Source organism: Myotis daubentonii, chromosome X (assembly GCF_963259705.1).
Source record: "Myotis daubentonii chromosome X, mMyoDau2.1, whole genome shotgun sequence".
Classification (NCBI taxonomy): Eukaryota; Metazoa; Chordata; class Mammalia; order Chiroptera; family Vespertilionidae; genus Myotis; species Myotis daubentonii.
This window is the reverse complement of record NC_081861.1, coordinates 30739636-30754510: the sequence shown is the minus strand read 5'-3', so window position 1 is coordinate 30754510 and position 14875 is coordinate 30739636. Positions and strand designations below refer to the sequence as shown.

Below are 14875 nucleotides of genomic sequence, written 5' to 3'. Positions count from 1 at the left end.
ATTTGTTACAATTTAGGAATCTACATAAGTGTCAGACGAGAAAAAGTCCAAGTACTGAGCCTGGGGAAGTCCAACATAAAATAAGGCAGAAAACCACAGAGGACACTAGTGATGACTACATACTCAGCCTAAGTTGTCTTAATAAGACTAATATTCTGATGAATGATAAAGAGTAAAGGGGGCAAGAGAGTAAATTATTTTTAATATGAAATTTGGAGAAAAAATAGTTTGAAGCTGATGAGGTCTTTAGCGAAATTACTAAAGTTTTAAGGAGTGTTGTCTTTATAGTAGCCAAAATCATGGGCAGATAGTTCAAATTAAAGAATTTGATTTGCTCTTTTGGTATAGTATCTTATCCTGTTCTTAGTCATGGATTAATATAGTATCCTCCTCACCCCCTCCCTCCCATAACTTATTGATGGATAGAATATTTTGATTGAGCACTCAGGATTAACCCATTTCTATAGTGAAATAGGCTGCAGTAAGGGTCCCTCAGGGAGTACATAAAGATCTGCCTCTTGCCACATAGCATTTATAGGGGATTATTTATTTGTATGAAGAATTTAGTGTTTCACAAAGATTATTCACCATAGAGTACCCTTAAGTAATAACTCTCCGTTGTATGTTTGAATTGCAATTTTTGATTGAAAAAATATCTTTATAGGGGCATGTCAGATATGAAATAGATCCACCAGTGTCTTTTGAAGGTATACTGAGAAGGGAACTCTTTCAGTCAATGAATACAAGGAAATAATATTTAAAGGGACTAAGGACATTGATTGAAATCTTGTTTGTCTCAAAAACAGAACAACACAACTCTCTGTACTGTCTGCTCAATTTATCTGTAAACCAAAAATTTTTCTAAAAAATAAAATCTGTTCATTTAAAAAAATGCTCCGAATGAAAGGGTAACACAAAGATAAGCAGGCACTGCTGATTTGCAAAGAAATACTTTCCCAAGTAAAAAACCCAGTATATAAAAAGACAATATCAAGAGTTGGTGAAGAAATTGAAACTCTCATACACTTCTGGAGAGGTTGTAAAATGGTGTGACTCCTTTGGAAGATAGTTGGACAGTTCCTCAAAAGCAAAACATAGAATTGCCATATCGTCCTTGCAGCATTATTCACAATAATGAAAAGGCAGAAGCAACCCAGATGCCCATCAACTGATGAATGGATAAATGAAGAGTAGTATATCCATGCAATAGAGTATTGTTCAGCCATAAAGAGATATGAAATGCTGATATATGCTACAATGTGGACTAACCTTGAAAACATTATAAATGCAAGAAGTCAGACACAAAAGGGCACATATATGATCCCAGTTAAATACCCAGAATAGGAAAATCCATAAATATAGAAAATAAATTAGTGGTTGCCTATGGCTGTGGGGGGCGGGGGGGGATGAGATGAGGAGGGACTGATAATGGGTATAAAATTTCATTTTGGGATGAAAATGTTCTAAAATTAGATTTTGGTGATGGTTGCACAACTCTGTAAGTATACTAAGAAACATTAAATTACATGCTTTAAATAGGTGCACTCATGGTATGTAAATTATCTCAATCAAGTATTTATAAAAGCCCAGCATGTATGTAGTTTAGCTTGATTAGGATAGCTAGTGAGGGATTTCAATGAAGCTACTCAATAACAAAATACAGTTTGATTCATATTAACTCCAGATGATTACATGGATTTTTTTTTAATAAGCAAATTCCTCATGTTACCAGCAATCTGAAGATTAAATAACTGACATTTCTGATCTGGAAACTCTAGGTTTGAAGGGATAAAATAGTGATCAAAGTCTGTAGGCTATGTGATGAAAAAACATTCAATTTTTAATTTTTTTTTTAATTTGAGAGGTTACAGGATTAGAAAACTAATAATACTACTACTATATTATGTGTCAGATACTGTTATAAGTGTATCGTGTTTCTAAAACTCTATTTACATTGCCCAGTTCAGTGGTTTAGTGTCGACCTGTGAACCAGGAGATCGCAGGACATGCTGGGTGTGCAGGAGGCAGCTGATCAATGATTCTCTCGCATCATTGATGTTTCTATCTCTCTCTCCCTCTCCTGTCTTCTCTGAAATCAATAAAAATATATTTTATAAGTACCGCGCGCTAACCGATTGCTCCACTGGAGCTCCAAAAATATATTTAAAAAAAAACAATTTACATTCTTCCAACCACCCTATAAAGTAGGTACTATTCTTATTTTTCTTATGAGAAACAAGTTCAGAATGGTAAAATACTTTCGTTCCTAGGAAATGGCAGAACTAGGATTCTAACGTAGGCAGTCTGGCTCATGAGCCCATACTTGTAATGACTATGCTAGAGGTGTACAGACACAGTCTCGTCCAGGGTTACTTAAAGTTTATGACAGGTGAGCAGTAAAGAATATTGATTTCATTAATTCCCCTATCTTTATAGCACCCTGGGAGAGAGAAGGTCAATAGCTGTGGTTGGTCACTCTTTGACACTTAACTGTAATACTGGACTGAAATTATTTTCTTAGAGACATGCGACTAAATATATATTTTTTTCTCTTATTCTCCACTTTGTACTGCTTTCCCTCTCTTCTTTTTTTTGGTCTTTCTTCTCAATGACCTCCTTCATCACTAGCCCACCACACACAGATGAACTTGTTCTTGTCATGTGTTATACTATTTTTTGAAGAACTTGGAATTATTGATACAGATGTCACTAGTTTGAAATTTAATAATGTGCACATGGGGCTAGCCTTCTCACTGTCTCTCATCCAGTGCAAAGAAGTGTGTTGTTAGGCTTATAAACAAATTTATGGGAGAAGTAATTAAACTACTATGAACCTGACTATAAGTAATTTTTCATTCACTAAAGCATATCATATAAGGGACAACACTTTTGTTAGCCTAGCCCAATCAGAATATTACATGTAAATTAGAGTAATGATATTGCTTCTTAAAAAACAAATGTCTTCGTATCTTCTCAGAATGGTCACTCTGCATTAATCTCAATTCCTAAGGTTTCACTAAAGGATATTTCTTCTCTTTATTCAGTGTCATAGCATCAAAATTCAGTTTTATTTTGGGCTGTGCCTAACTCATTATAAACATTCATTGTGCATACTTGTCTGTCCCATTCATTTAGTAAATAAGATAAGCAATTTAACACATCATTGTGTAAAACTACTAAGGGGCCTGGTAATCTTAAAGTAGTAGTTGGAATTTTGGATTATGAGTCTGGTTTTCACATTTGAAATAACCTCTAGCCATTCAGCTATAATTGCCTGGTTTAGTTTTCTCACTTTTTAACCCATCTCTGAGATGACATGACACCAGTTTGCTTTTATGTGGGAAGTATTTTAGTATTTGTTAAATGGCCCAGTGGGCAAATCTGCAAAAATATGAGTGATAAAAGCGCAATGAACAGTTTTGTAAGACAGTGTGACATTTTACTGGGCCAGTGAGTGTGTTATCTCAGTGTGTTTATCAGCTTTTTAGTACCTAATGTCAACACAATTGAGACAGAACTGGAACTGATGTAGATTTATTATAGTAAATGGGAAATATGACACAATTACAAACCTAAAGAAATAAGAGACCCACCCCTCAGGCTTTTGTTTTTACATGATTTTAGTCCCGCCCCCCCCTCCCCCCCAGTCCTCTGGAGCAAATGAATCCTGCCCGACTCACTGTATAGAGGTGTTTTGAAAAGAAAAAAACAACAGGAACTGCTTTGTGCATTGAAACAGACTCTGAGACCCTAAACAGCTGCACTGGTCGTTTCTAGGACTCCTCATGAGAGGGCTCTTTGAGCTCAGTGGCTGATTATGGTCCCAACAGCTTGTAAATCCAGTGGACATATGGTTGGGTAGTAGCATGTTAAGCTTTCATGAACTTTACCCTGCCATAGGTGATCCATTAGATGAGCACACCTTTCCTTTTCAGCAAGGCTGCGAGACTAGGGCTTCGAGACTTAACTGCATCAAAACTTGTCTCCTGACTCCATGTGATCATGTTTTTATATTCTCATGCCTTAGCATTTGATGGTATTGTACAAAACAACTACCTCAGAAAATTTTAAGAGTGAAAACACATTGAAATCAATACTTGGATATCATACAATGCTATATTGATGATCTAGTTGTACTGTGAGGACTGTTCTTAGGTACTGTGTCCCATTAGTTCAGATTTCTAAATTTGCAGATTAACTCTAGCAGCAGGGCATATCAATAGGTTTCCTTTTGTAAATACCAACTAGGTAATCTCCTTCAGTATGGTTTATACTTTCAGGAAGCCATGCACTTTTTTTTTTAGATATTCATATCAGTGTAGTGTGTTCATTTATAACTCACTTTTCATTTTTGTTAGCAAATATCCTAGTGAAACATTACACTTCAAGAAATTCCAGCAAAAATATAAATCAGAATTCTTATAAATGTTTAATGCTCCTTGACCTAGTAATATTGCTTTGGAGAATTTATCCAAAGGCATTAAACAGACATGTCAAATATTACAGAAGGATATTGTGGTATTATAACAGTGAAAAATTGGAAATAACATAAATGTACAACTATAGGGAAAAGGTTAAATATATACTTATGTTGAAAAAACAACCTTTACAAGTCATATTTTTGAAGAAAACTTAATGACAGAAAAATACACAATATAAAGCTAAGTGAAGAGAACAGATGAAAGAGAATAACAGTGATCATTTCTGGATGATACAATTATGGATAACTGTATTTTCAAAATTTTCTAAAATGAACAAAAACTGCTATTATAATCAGAGAAGGATAATGAAAATCATATGTACATCAATATATATCTCTAACAAATCCCAGCAAAGCTGGGGCAGTTTTAATACCTAGCTCTGAATAATGAATGTGTTTGTGGGGTATGTAAACAGATAAATAGACAGATAAATGAATGAATGACAGTTGACACTTGTAGGTACCATAATTGAGTTTATGTGACTGCAGAAATAACAAATAAATATTTTTAATTAAAATGAGATTTCAGATCAGCCAGCAGTTTGAAGGATGACATAGGGGTTACTGAAGGAGTCACAAAATGAGTGGCTGACAGCAGCCAAGGAGTTGTGGTCAAATCTTAGGTCCATTGCTGTTCTTGCTGGCCAGCTATCGACACCATTTTTCCTCTTGTTCTATTTGTGTCTTTGAAATTTCTCTCATGCCTGCTGATTTCACTGGTCTATATTCAGTTTGGCCATTTACTGAGAGAATGAAATCAAAATCATGAGTTCATTTCCCATTTGAACCATGTACATGTCTTCATATAGAAAAAGATATTCCAAGGCTAACTCCGGCTGGCCAACTCTCAGAGATGGGCTTATTGGTCATGTGGGCAAGCAGGTGAGTGTGGGCAGATTAGGGAAACCTGCCTCTAACACTTGTGAGACCACCCAAAATGCCCCTGCACAGAGTTGCTTTGTGTTCTTATGTTCTTGAAAGTAGTCCTCTGAAACTGGTATGTTTTGTATAATGTTAGCTACTTGAGAAGTCAGTATAAAACTTAGTCATGTCACAATTTTTATAACAAATTCACAATAAGCTGTTCATGGAAACTATACATGGGACTGATTGACCTACATTTCATCATATAAGGTCTTAATATCTTTTGGCTATTTTGATCAAATTGCTAAACTGAATCTGGCTTTTTTGCATGTCCATCCAGAGACAACACTGAATGCATGAATGAAATCTAAATGATTCTTCTCCAGTGCATTCCCTTATCTGTGAAGGGGCCTGCGTCAAAGAAAGCCATTAGACTTTCATATAGCATTCTGTATCTTTGCTCTTGGTGACTTTTTAAATGCAGTGTTTTTCATTGCAGTTACTCTTAAGCCCAAGTGAATGATTATAGTGCCTTGCTTGTATCTGCTCTGCCTTGATCCTGCTAAGATATTCGATTTACTGTTTGTGTTTTTCAACCTGAGTCACCTGTCATCATTCATTTTTTTTTAAACCCTTATTTAGGGATTGAGGAGTTCACAGCTCTGAACTGTGAATTTACGTATGTTCAAAATTGTTCTTGTCCTGGAGGTCATAATATCTATAGATGTGATGGGCTCCCTTAAATTGGCCAGCTGGATGTTTTATTCAGGATTTTTAAGGAAGAGGGAGAACATTTTCTAAGCACTAACAGTGTGCTGTAGTTTACTAGGCATTTTTTACATACATTATCAGAGTTAGTCCTCACTATGACCAAATAAGGTAGGCATTATTACCACAGTTTTACAAATGAAGAGACTGCAGCTTTGAGAATTTAAATGGCTGATCATAATTTGAACGCTGATCTATGGGACTTCAAAGTCTGTGATTTTTTTCCACTGCACATACTGACTCCCAGGGATAAAGGGTTTCTTAAACGGGACTTAATAACACCATAAACACCTAGCTTCTCTTCAGCTCCTGCCTTTCTTCTGTAACTAATTTCCATTATACTTTGCTTGTGTTACCTTGACAAGATCAGTCCTTTGCAGCAAGGCCAAGAAATTAAGCTTTGAACCACTAATAAGGAGGGTAGTCATTTGAGCTTTCAATTTTGTCCAAAAACTCAGTTAGTTTGTGTTTTACCTAGTTCCCAATAACTCATAATCCAATCCAAGGGTGTTCCTTATTGCTGGCATAACTGGTCCTCGCTGGGTGCTCAATACTTCAATGCATGTTGGCTTCCATCATCCCCTCGAGAGCCAAAAAAGTTCTTCAGTTGTAGGAACATAAAACCTACCATGGTGAAGGCAAGCACAGTCTTCCCCTGGACCAGAGTGGTAAGCAAAGCAACTGAAAAAATATGTCCCAAAGGAGGGTTTATGTATTAGAATAAATTAGTGAGAAACAGGCCATTTGGGAAGGTAAAGGTTAAAAACAGGGAGAAAGGAATTTTTGAGAGTATAGAAATTGTAAGGGATGATCATTAACCTCTGAACAACTTAAGGAAAGCAAGTTAGGAGTTCATCTAAGACTGAAGGGGAATTAAAAGCCAAGTGCAAAGTATCCAAGTTCCCAGGCCATCATTTTAGAGATACAGAGAGGTTAACCTTCCAAGGCTGTTTCGGTACCAAATCCCAGACAAATTCATCCATACTGTTGAGGTTTCTTCTTGCCCTCTTTTGTCTATTCAGCTTTCTAGGAAGATAATCTAGTCTAGGGCCTTAAGTGACAAACTTTCTAGGAATCCACTGTGGAGACCAGGAGATTGAGGAGAGGGTTACATGGAAGGAAGCTCAGGAAGGCTGAGTGTAGTTCCCGGGTTTCTTCCCCACTCTGTTCTTGAATTTTTGCTGCTAGGGTTGCCGAGAGGGAACCTGCGCATAATTCCCAGATTCCAACAGTCATTTTCTGTACCCACAGAAAGCAGAAAGAGGCACCTGCTCCCCAGCTGGTCTCCTGAGCCATTGTGGAGACATCCTATTATGCGACTTTGAGTTTCTTAGGAAAATGAAAGTTTGGGAGGAAATGGAAGAAAGTCAAGGTCTAGAGAGCAAAGTGGGTCTAGTGTAAAGAGTGGTAGTGCCTTTCTTGATACTGACCCCTTTTTCCTTTTTCTCCCCTTTCTGTGTCTCAGAATTTGTGGTTCATCATTGTCATCAGCAAGTAGCTACAAATTAAGTAAGAGGCCAACTGAGGGGAAGGGGCACCACAGAGTTCGAAAGGTGGTAGATTGGGAGAGTTAATGGAAATAATCACAAGTAGGCTATTTCCCTGAGAAACACTGTCTTGAACACCATGATGTGTGGGAAAAGACACATTTTAGAATCTAATACAGGTTCCTACATTTTGTGCAAACTCACTAGTTAAAATGTCTGATTTATGGGACAGGACTCCTCACTTTACCAAAGCAATCACTATAATAAAGTTAGAAAGAATAGAATTTCAAACAAACAAAAAAAGAACAGACCTCATTTTTTCTAGTGCTGTGCTGTCCAATATGGTAGCCACTAGCCACATGTGGCTATTGAGCATTTGAAATATTGCTAGTTTGGATTGAGATGTTCTGTAAAGGTAAAATGCACACCAAACTTCAAAGATCTAGTGTGCAAAAAATAATGCAATAGTTTTTTAAAATATTGATTACATTGAAATAATGTTTTGGCTGTATTGGATTAAATAAAACATGAATTTCACCTATTTCTTATTTTTTTAAACCTGTTTAATGTAACTAATAGAACATTTAAAACTATGTATGTGGAAAACAAACTATATATGTGGCTTGCATTATATTTCTATTGGACAGTGTTGTTCTGGTATATTAAAAATAGGGTTTGACTTTTAAGCATCTTTACAGTAGTACATTTCTTTTTAAAAATATATAGTTTTATTGATTTTAGAGAGAGGAAGGGAGAGGGAGAGAGAGATAGAAATATCAATGATGAGAGAGAAACATTGATTGGCTGCCTCCTGCACACACCCTACATCGAGCCCGCAACCCAGGCATCTGCCCTGACGGGGAATCAAACCGTGACCTCCTGGTTCATGAGTTGATGCTGAACCACTGAGCAATACCAGCTGGGCACAATAGAACATTTATTGCTTTAAGTAAGTACACCTATACAGGAGAAACAGACTTATTGCAAGAGAAGGACACAAATGGAGATTTGCAAATGGGGAAATTGATTATAGAAGAAAGTCAGCAACCTGTCTCAGTTACCTCTCAGTCTGGGGCAAGGGGTTATGGGGTCATGATCAATTGCCTGAAATAAGTGCTTTCATTCCCCTAGTTCCATCTGATCTCCTGGTTGGGACCCAGAGAGAGGAGGGAAAGGGCATTTTGAAACTTCTTTCACCTTACCGGCTTAGCCATCAAGCTGTGGGTGAGAGATAGTGGCAATGTGACAGGAACTTTCCCTCGACACGTCTGGGCCACCATCCCTGGCCAAGAAAAGGAGGAAGAATGAAGCGAGCCCTTTCTTCACTCCCAGGGCCATCTGGTAGAGCTGCTGCCGCACCTCCTTCTGCCAATAGGCATAGATGAGTGGGTTGAGCAGGGAGTTGCCCACACCAAGCAGCCACAGGTACCGTTCCAGTACTAAATAGAGGTGGCACTCTTGGCAGGCCACCTGCACAATGCCAGTGATAAGGAATGGGGTCCAGGACAGAGTGAAGCTCCCAATGAGAACAGCCACAGTGCGGACAGCCTTGAAGTCGCTGGGAGTCCGTGGGGGCCGGTAAGCTCCAGCTGTGGCTCCTGCATGTTCCATCTTCCGGATCTGTTGGCTGTGCATAGAGGCAATCTTGAGCATGTCACAGTAGAAGAACACAAAAAGGAGCAGGGCTGGGAAGAAGCCAGCGCAGGAGAGTGTCAGCACAAAGCGCGGGTGAAACACAGCGAAGAAGCTGCAGGGCCCCTGGTAGGTGGTCTGCTGGAATATGGGGACTCCAAGTGGGAGGAAGCCAATGACGTAAGACACCAACCACAGCCCAGCAATGCAGGCTCCAGCCACAAACCCATTCATGATCTGGAAGTAGCGGAGAGGCTGCTTGATGGCAAGGTACCTGTCAGAGGCAATCAGCATGACTGTGAGGACAGAAGCAGCTGCGGAGGAAGTGACAAATGCCATCCGAAGACTGCACAGGGTCTTCTGTGTGGGCCGAGCTGGGTTGGAGAGCTGGTCAGTGACTAGGCCAGAAATCGCCACGCCAAGCAAGGTGTCAGCCACAGCCAGATTCAAGGTGAAGCAAAGACTAACGCCATCATTCCTGTGGATCAACAACAGCTCAGCCACGGCCACTAGTGCATTAGCAGCAATGATGAGGGACGCCAGGACAGCAAGGATCACTCCAAATGGGAAAGATGACTCCATGTCTGGAAGTGGCAGGATTTCCACTTACCAAGGCATGCTGGCTCTCTAGCTCAATTTCTCATGGGCTGGAGGAGAAGCTGTGGATTCAGAGCTACAGTACAATTCTGGCCATCACTGGCAGTCCAGGATGGCAGCTTGTCATCTTTGGGATCCTGCTGGTTATTAAGAATCACTCACTCTTCCCTTTTCAGTCCTCAGCCTCTTGCTTCTCCAGCTCTCTGAAGGCAGCAATCCCTGTGCAGACCTCCCCTGAGCCCTGAGTTAGTCCCTCCCCCTCCAACAACCAAGTTACTAGACAACTCGAAAGTACCTGGTGCACACTCTCACCAGACTCTCTCTCCTTTCACTGATGCTTCACAGATGATGGAGGGACTGGAGCATTCAGTAGATCTCCTGTCTGGCAGATGATACAATTGACTAACCACACCTTTTCTTCCTCCACAGCCTAATGTTAAATTTCCAGTTCTTTTCTTCCTCAATCTCAAGCTTAACAACTAATCTCAGCTTAATCAAGCACTTGCTCAGTAACTAATTCTCAGTTACTATAATGACTGCTTTTAATGAAAGCAAGATGATCATAATCAGTTAAAGTGGGAAGTGAGGGCAGGCAAGCTATTTCAGGGCTCAGCAGACTTCCAGGGGATTTATCATATATTTAAGCTGTTTCTTATCTTTTGCTTCCTAACACCGAAGATTCTAATTTTCTCAAACAGGGTGTGCTGTTTCCCTCTGTCTCATCCCTCGGAATTCAGTCAGTTTGGGATTTAGAAGGGGGGGAAAAATCAAGCTGAGAACTGAAAATAGCCTTCATTTTGTTTAGAATATAGCCTGTCCCCGTCTACTAGGCTGTGTCTGTGGGATATACTCACTGAAAATTTTTCTGCACCATGTCAGACCATGTTTCCGGTCATGAGTAGTGGCTGCCAGCCTTGCCTTTATCTTGTGACCTTGCCTTTCTTTAAAATTTGTTTAAAATATATTTTTATTGATTTCAGAGAGAAAGGGAGAGGGAAAGAGAGAATAGAAACATCAATGATGAGAGAGGATCATTGATTGGCTGCCTCCTGCAACTCCACACTGGAGATTCAACCCACAACCTGGGCAAGTGCCTTGACAGAGAATCAAACCGTGACCTCCTGGTTCATAGGTTGACCCTCAACCATTGAGCCACACCAGCTGGGCTAACCTTGCCTTTCTTGATCTTTGTCTTTCTTGATCCTGTAGACCTAAGATATATCTGGGACAGGAGAAGAGGAGGTGGACTGCATTCTAGAAAGTGTCTGCTCTAATGTTTGTGGAATTTTCCATTTCCCAGGGATAGAGTTAGGCCAAAGGGTGACAGTGTTGTTGAGGCAGGTGAGATAGGCTCAGAAAGGGCAGCTGTGTAGGTCACTCCTATTTTAGGTTGTATATCCATTTGCGCAGGTACATTAGAACTAACCTTTTGCCTGCTGCTCTCTTCTTGGATACCAAGAAAAGAGGGGTGGGGAGAAGAGTGGTTATAAGCTTATTTACACAGTTCAGGTGACAGCACAAATGGGAAAGGTTATTTTAAGTGAGGGAGTGGAGCAAGGTGCAGAGTTGGAGGCAAATATATTCAGATGTTTTGACAGACTAAGTGGGCCTTTGGCAGATGTTTCTCCTACAAAGGATCAGAAAGGCTGTGGCGTGGGGACTTGGTATTTCAGTTGCCAGCCTGAGTACTGTTCTTATTCTTATTACATCCATTAGAAGGCTGATTTCAGTTGCTTGGCACCTGGCTTAATTTTATACGTGGATCTAAGGTGTGCTTTTGTTTTTCCAGCCCTAGACTCCATTCATGGAGTCAAGATGGCCCAAGATGCTCAAACTTGAGAGTGCATCAGAATATCCTATGGGGCTTGGGCTTCATCCCCAGAATTTGGGATTCATTAGGTCTGTGGTGGGCCTGAGAATCTGCATTTCTAACCACTTCCTAGGTCAGTGGTCGGCAAACTCATTAGTCAACAGAGCCAAATATCAACAGTACAACGATTGAAATTTCTTTTGAGAGCCAAATTTTTTAAACTTAAACTATATAGGTAGGTAAGTTGTTATTAACTTAATTAGGGTATTCCTAAGCTGGCCTTTGCTAAAAACATCCTCTCCCTTTCCCTCTCTCTTGTCCTTAACTGGAATCAAACCTGAGGCCCTTCAATCCGCAGACCAAAGCTCTATCCACTCAGCCAAACCAATCTGTGCTCTTCTCTCTCTCTCTCTTTTTTTTTTAGGGGATAAGGCAGAGGGTTTGGAAGCCGTACCAAAAGGAGGGATAAAGAGCTCTACTTGCACACAGAGCAGTCCAAGTAAGACCCCAGAGGCTTGAAATAGTGTACAAGTTGGGGAATTATGATGTGTTCCAACCATAAAGTGAAAGAAACGATGGAAGATGAGGTTGGAGAAAGGGGTCCCAGGCTGTCCTCACATGGAAGTCATTACAAAGCCTCTCTTTCCCACACTCCCTCTTCACTCTCTTTCTCCCTCTCACCAGGTTCACCTATTTGCTTTAAAATAACCCCTCAATTGAAAATTGAAAACAATTCAGGCCTTACTCAGGATTTTCACCTTTATCCTGAGAACAATAGGAAACCATTTGGCAGACTTAATTAAATGAGTGGTCAGAGCAGGTTTTCTTTTTCAGTTTATTCTCCTTGCTATATTGAGAATGGTCTGAGAAGGAATAGACAAGAAATATTTGGACAGAGCAGTCAGGTGGTGATAGGTAAGAGAGATCATGGGGAACTGAAGTGGTGGTAGCAATTAGATAGAAGGAGTATTGGACAGGTGTGGAAAGCATTTCTAAGGTAGAATTGATAGGTCTTGCTGATGGGTTGAATGATCTTTTACCCTCTCTGCATCCACCCCCTTGGGCATTTAACTTTGAAGTGTCCTCTGCCTCTGTCTCTGGACTTGACCATGTGCCTGGCTTTGGGTAATAGAATGAAGCAGAAGTGCAAGTATGGTGCTTCTAAGTCTACAACTCGAGAGGCCTTGCTCTTTCTTGTGTTTCTGTCATCTCCATGAGGACATTCCTGAGGTAGCCTACTGGCATGGAACAGATATGTGGCAGAGACTTGAAGTGCCCAGTCAGCCCAGTTGAGACTCTTCTAGGTGATGCTGATGCTACTGGTTCAGAACCACTTTGAGAACCACTGCTCTACTGAAATGATTCTTAACCTTAGCTGTGTAGTGGAATCACTTGGTAATTCCAAAACTACTGAAATTTGGGCCACACACCAAGAGATTCTACTTTCATTGGTCTGGGATATGACCTATGCATCTGGGGTTTCAAAAGTTCCTCAAGTAATTCAATATTCAGGCATAGGTGAGAACTACTGTCCAATGGCAAAAACACAGGCTTTGGAGTCAGGAGACCAGGGGTCTGGCCTGATACTAGCTGTGATTTTGCTTGGCCAAATAATTTCACCTCTCTGACTTAGATTTGACCTCCTCATATGTATCATTGGGGCAATAATAGCTACATGACAGGGTTGCAGGGGTGATATAATGAGTATGATGGATGTGAAAGGGCTTCATAAACTGTAAAACATTACACAGGTATTTTTATTGCATGTCTTCTAGTCTCTTGTTGAAGTATTTATCAGATCAGGATATTGGTAGAAATACAGAATTTCAGGTCTGACCCAAGACCTACTAAAGCAGAGCTTCATTTAAATAAGATTTCCAGGTGATCTATATGCACATTAAGGTTGTACTTTTCTCTTTCTCACTCTCAGGTGCCTGGTTGTATTAGTTTTCTTTCCTGCTGTAACAAATTGCCACAAACTTAGTAGCTTAAACAACACAAATTTAAGTTCTCCAGGTGAGAAGTCCAAAAAAGGGGCTCAACTCAAGGTGTTGGCAGGGCTGCATTCCTTTAAGAGGCTCTAGGGGAGGATAACTTGCTTGCTTTTTCAGCTTTTAGATGCTGGGTACCTTCCTTGGCTCATGGCACATCACTTTGATTTCTGATTCTTTAGTCACAACTCCTTCTCTGACTCTGATCCTCCTTCCTCCCTCTTTAAGGACCCTTGTGGTTAGATTGAGTCTTCCTGGATAATCCGTTTCTTCCCCATCTCAAGACCCTTAAGTTAAAGTACCTTTTGCCATGTAAAGTAAAATATTTACAGGTTCTGGGTATTAGGACATGCACATCTTTGAGGGGGTGGGGGGGAGCATTATTCTGCCTACCATATCACTATTCTCTGCTGCCAGGTCTCTTCTCCCTCCACCCCATAACAGATGCTTTTCTCAGTATGCTATTTCTTTGCCCATACCCTAAACATTTATTTATTTTTCTTTAACCATAAACACTTCCCTGTTTCTGTCTTGTCCTCTCAGTAATCCCTAACCTGATTCAAACTAGTATAAGCAGCCTTGTAAAATATTGAGCTCCCTGTCATTGGGAGTATGCAAGCAGAGGCTGAATGCTCACCTGCCTGGAGGACCTTTGATGGAATTCCTGTAGTGGTGCAAAACATCATTACTCCCATTGAGTTGTCTTTCAGTCCCTACACAATCTGTTTTTGATGGGACCCTGGAGTCTTTTCTCTCCCTCAGCTCCCCCCCTTCTCTCTTAGCTACCTCCACTTCTATATCAGCCTTGGTCTTTTATGCTCCTTTTCTGTCACTACCACATGGTTTCAACTGTGCATCCTAGGTGTGTGCCCATGCAGTGAGGTCAAGACCACAGAGAATGTGGTTCCTTCTTGGGAGGTTGGTGGCTGGAGCTTACAGTCCTGCTCCACTGGAGTTGGCTTAGGGCTTTCAGAGTCTCTGGAATGGAGTGTCAACAAGGCAAACAAATGGGGGGTTGAGAAAGGGAAGGAAGAAAAGGATGAGAGGGTTTATTCTCTGGTCAAACTATCCCATAATGAATGCATTAAAGGCTAGTCATACTGGATTGTCACCAAACATGCAAAAGGGTGCTTCATCCACCCTGAGGGCATGGAGCTGAGGACTAGAGGTTTTGACTGGAATGGGAATGGAGGAGACACCTGGCTTCAACACAGCCCACCTTCAGAGCCAGGCCCCCGGAAAAGGA

The 14875-nt window shown here is 40.4% G+C and overlaps 1 protein-coding gene across 1 annotated transcript; it reads right to left on the bottom strand.

The window, feature by feature from the left end:
• Nucleotides 1-8805: 8805 nt before the first annotated feature.
• GPR119 (G protein-coupled receptor 119) lies at nt 8806-10113 on the bottom strand. Its single transcript, XM_059679277.1, has one exon. It carries the CDS (start codon nt 9811-9813, stop codon nt 8806-8808), a length of 1008 nt encoding a protein of 335 aa, XP_059535260.1. The 5' UTR covers nt 9814-10113.
• Nucleotides 10114-14875: the final 4762 nt, after the last annotated feature.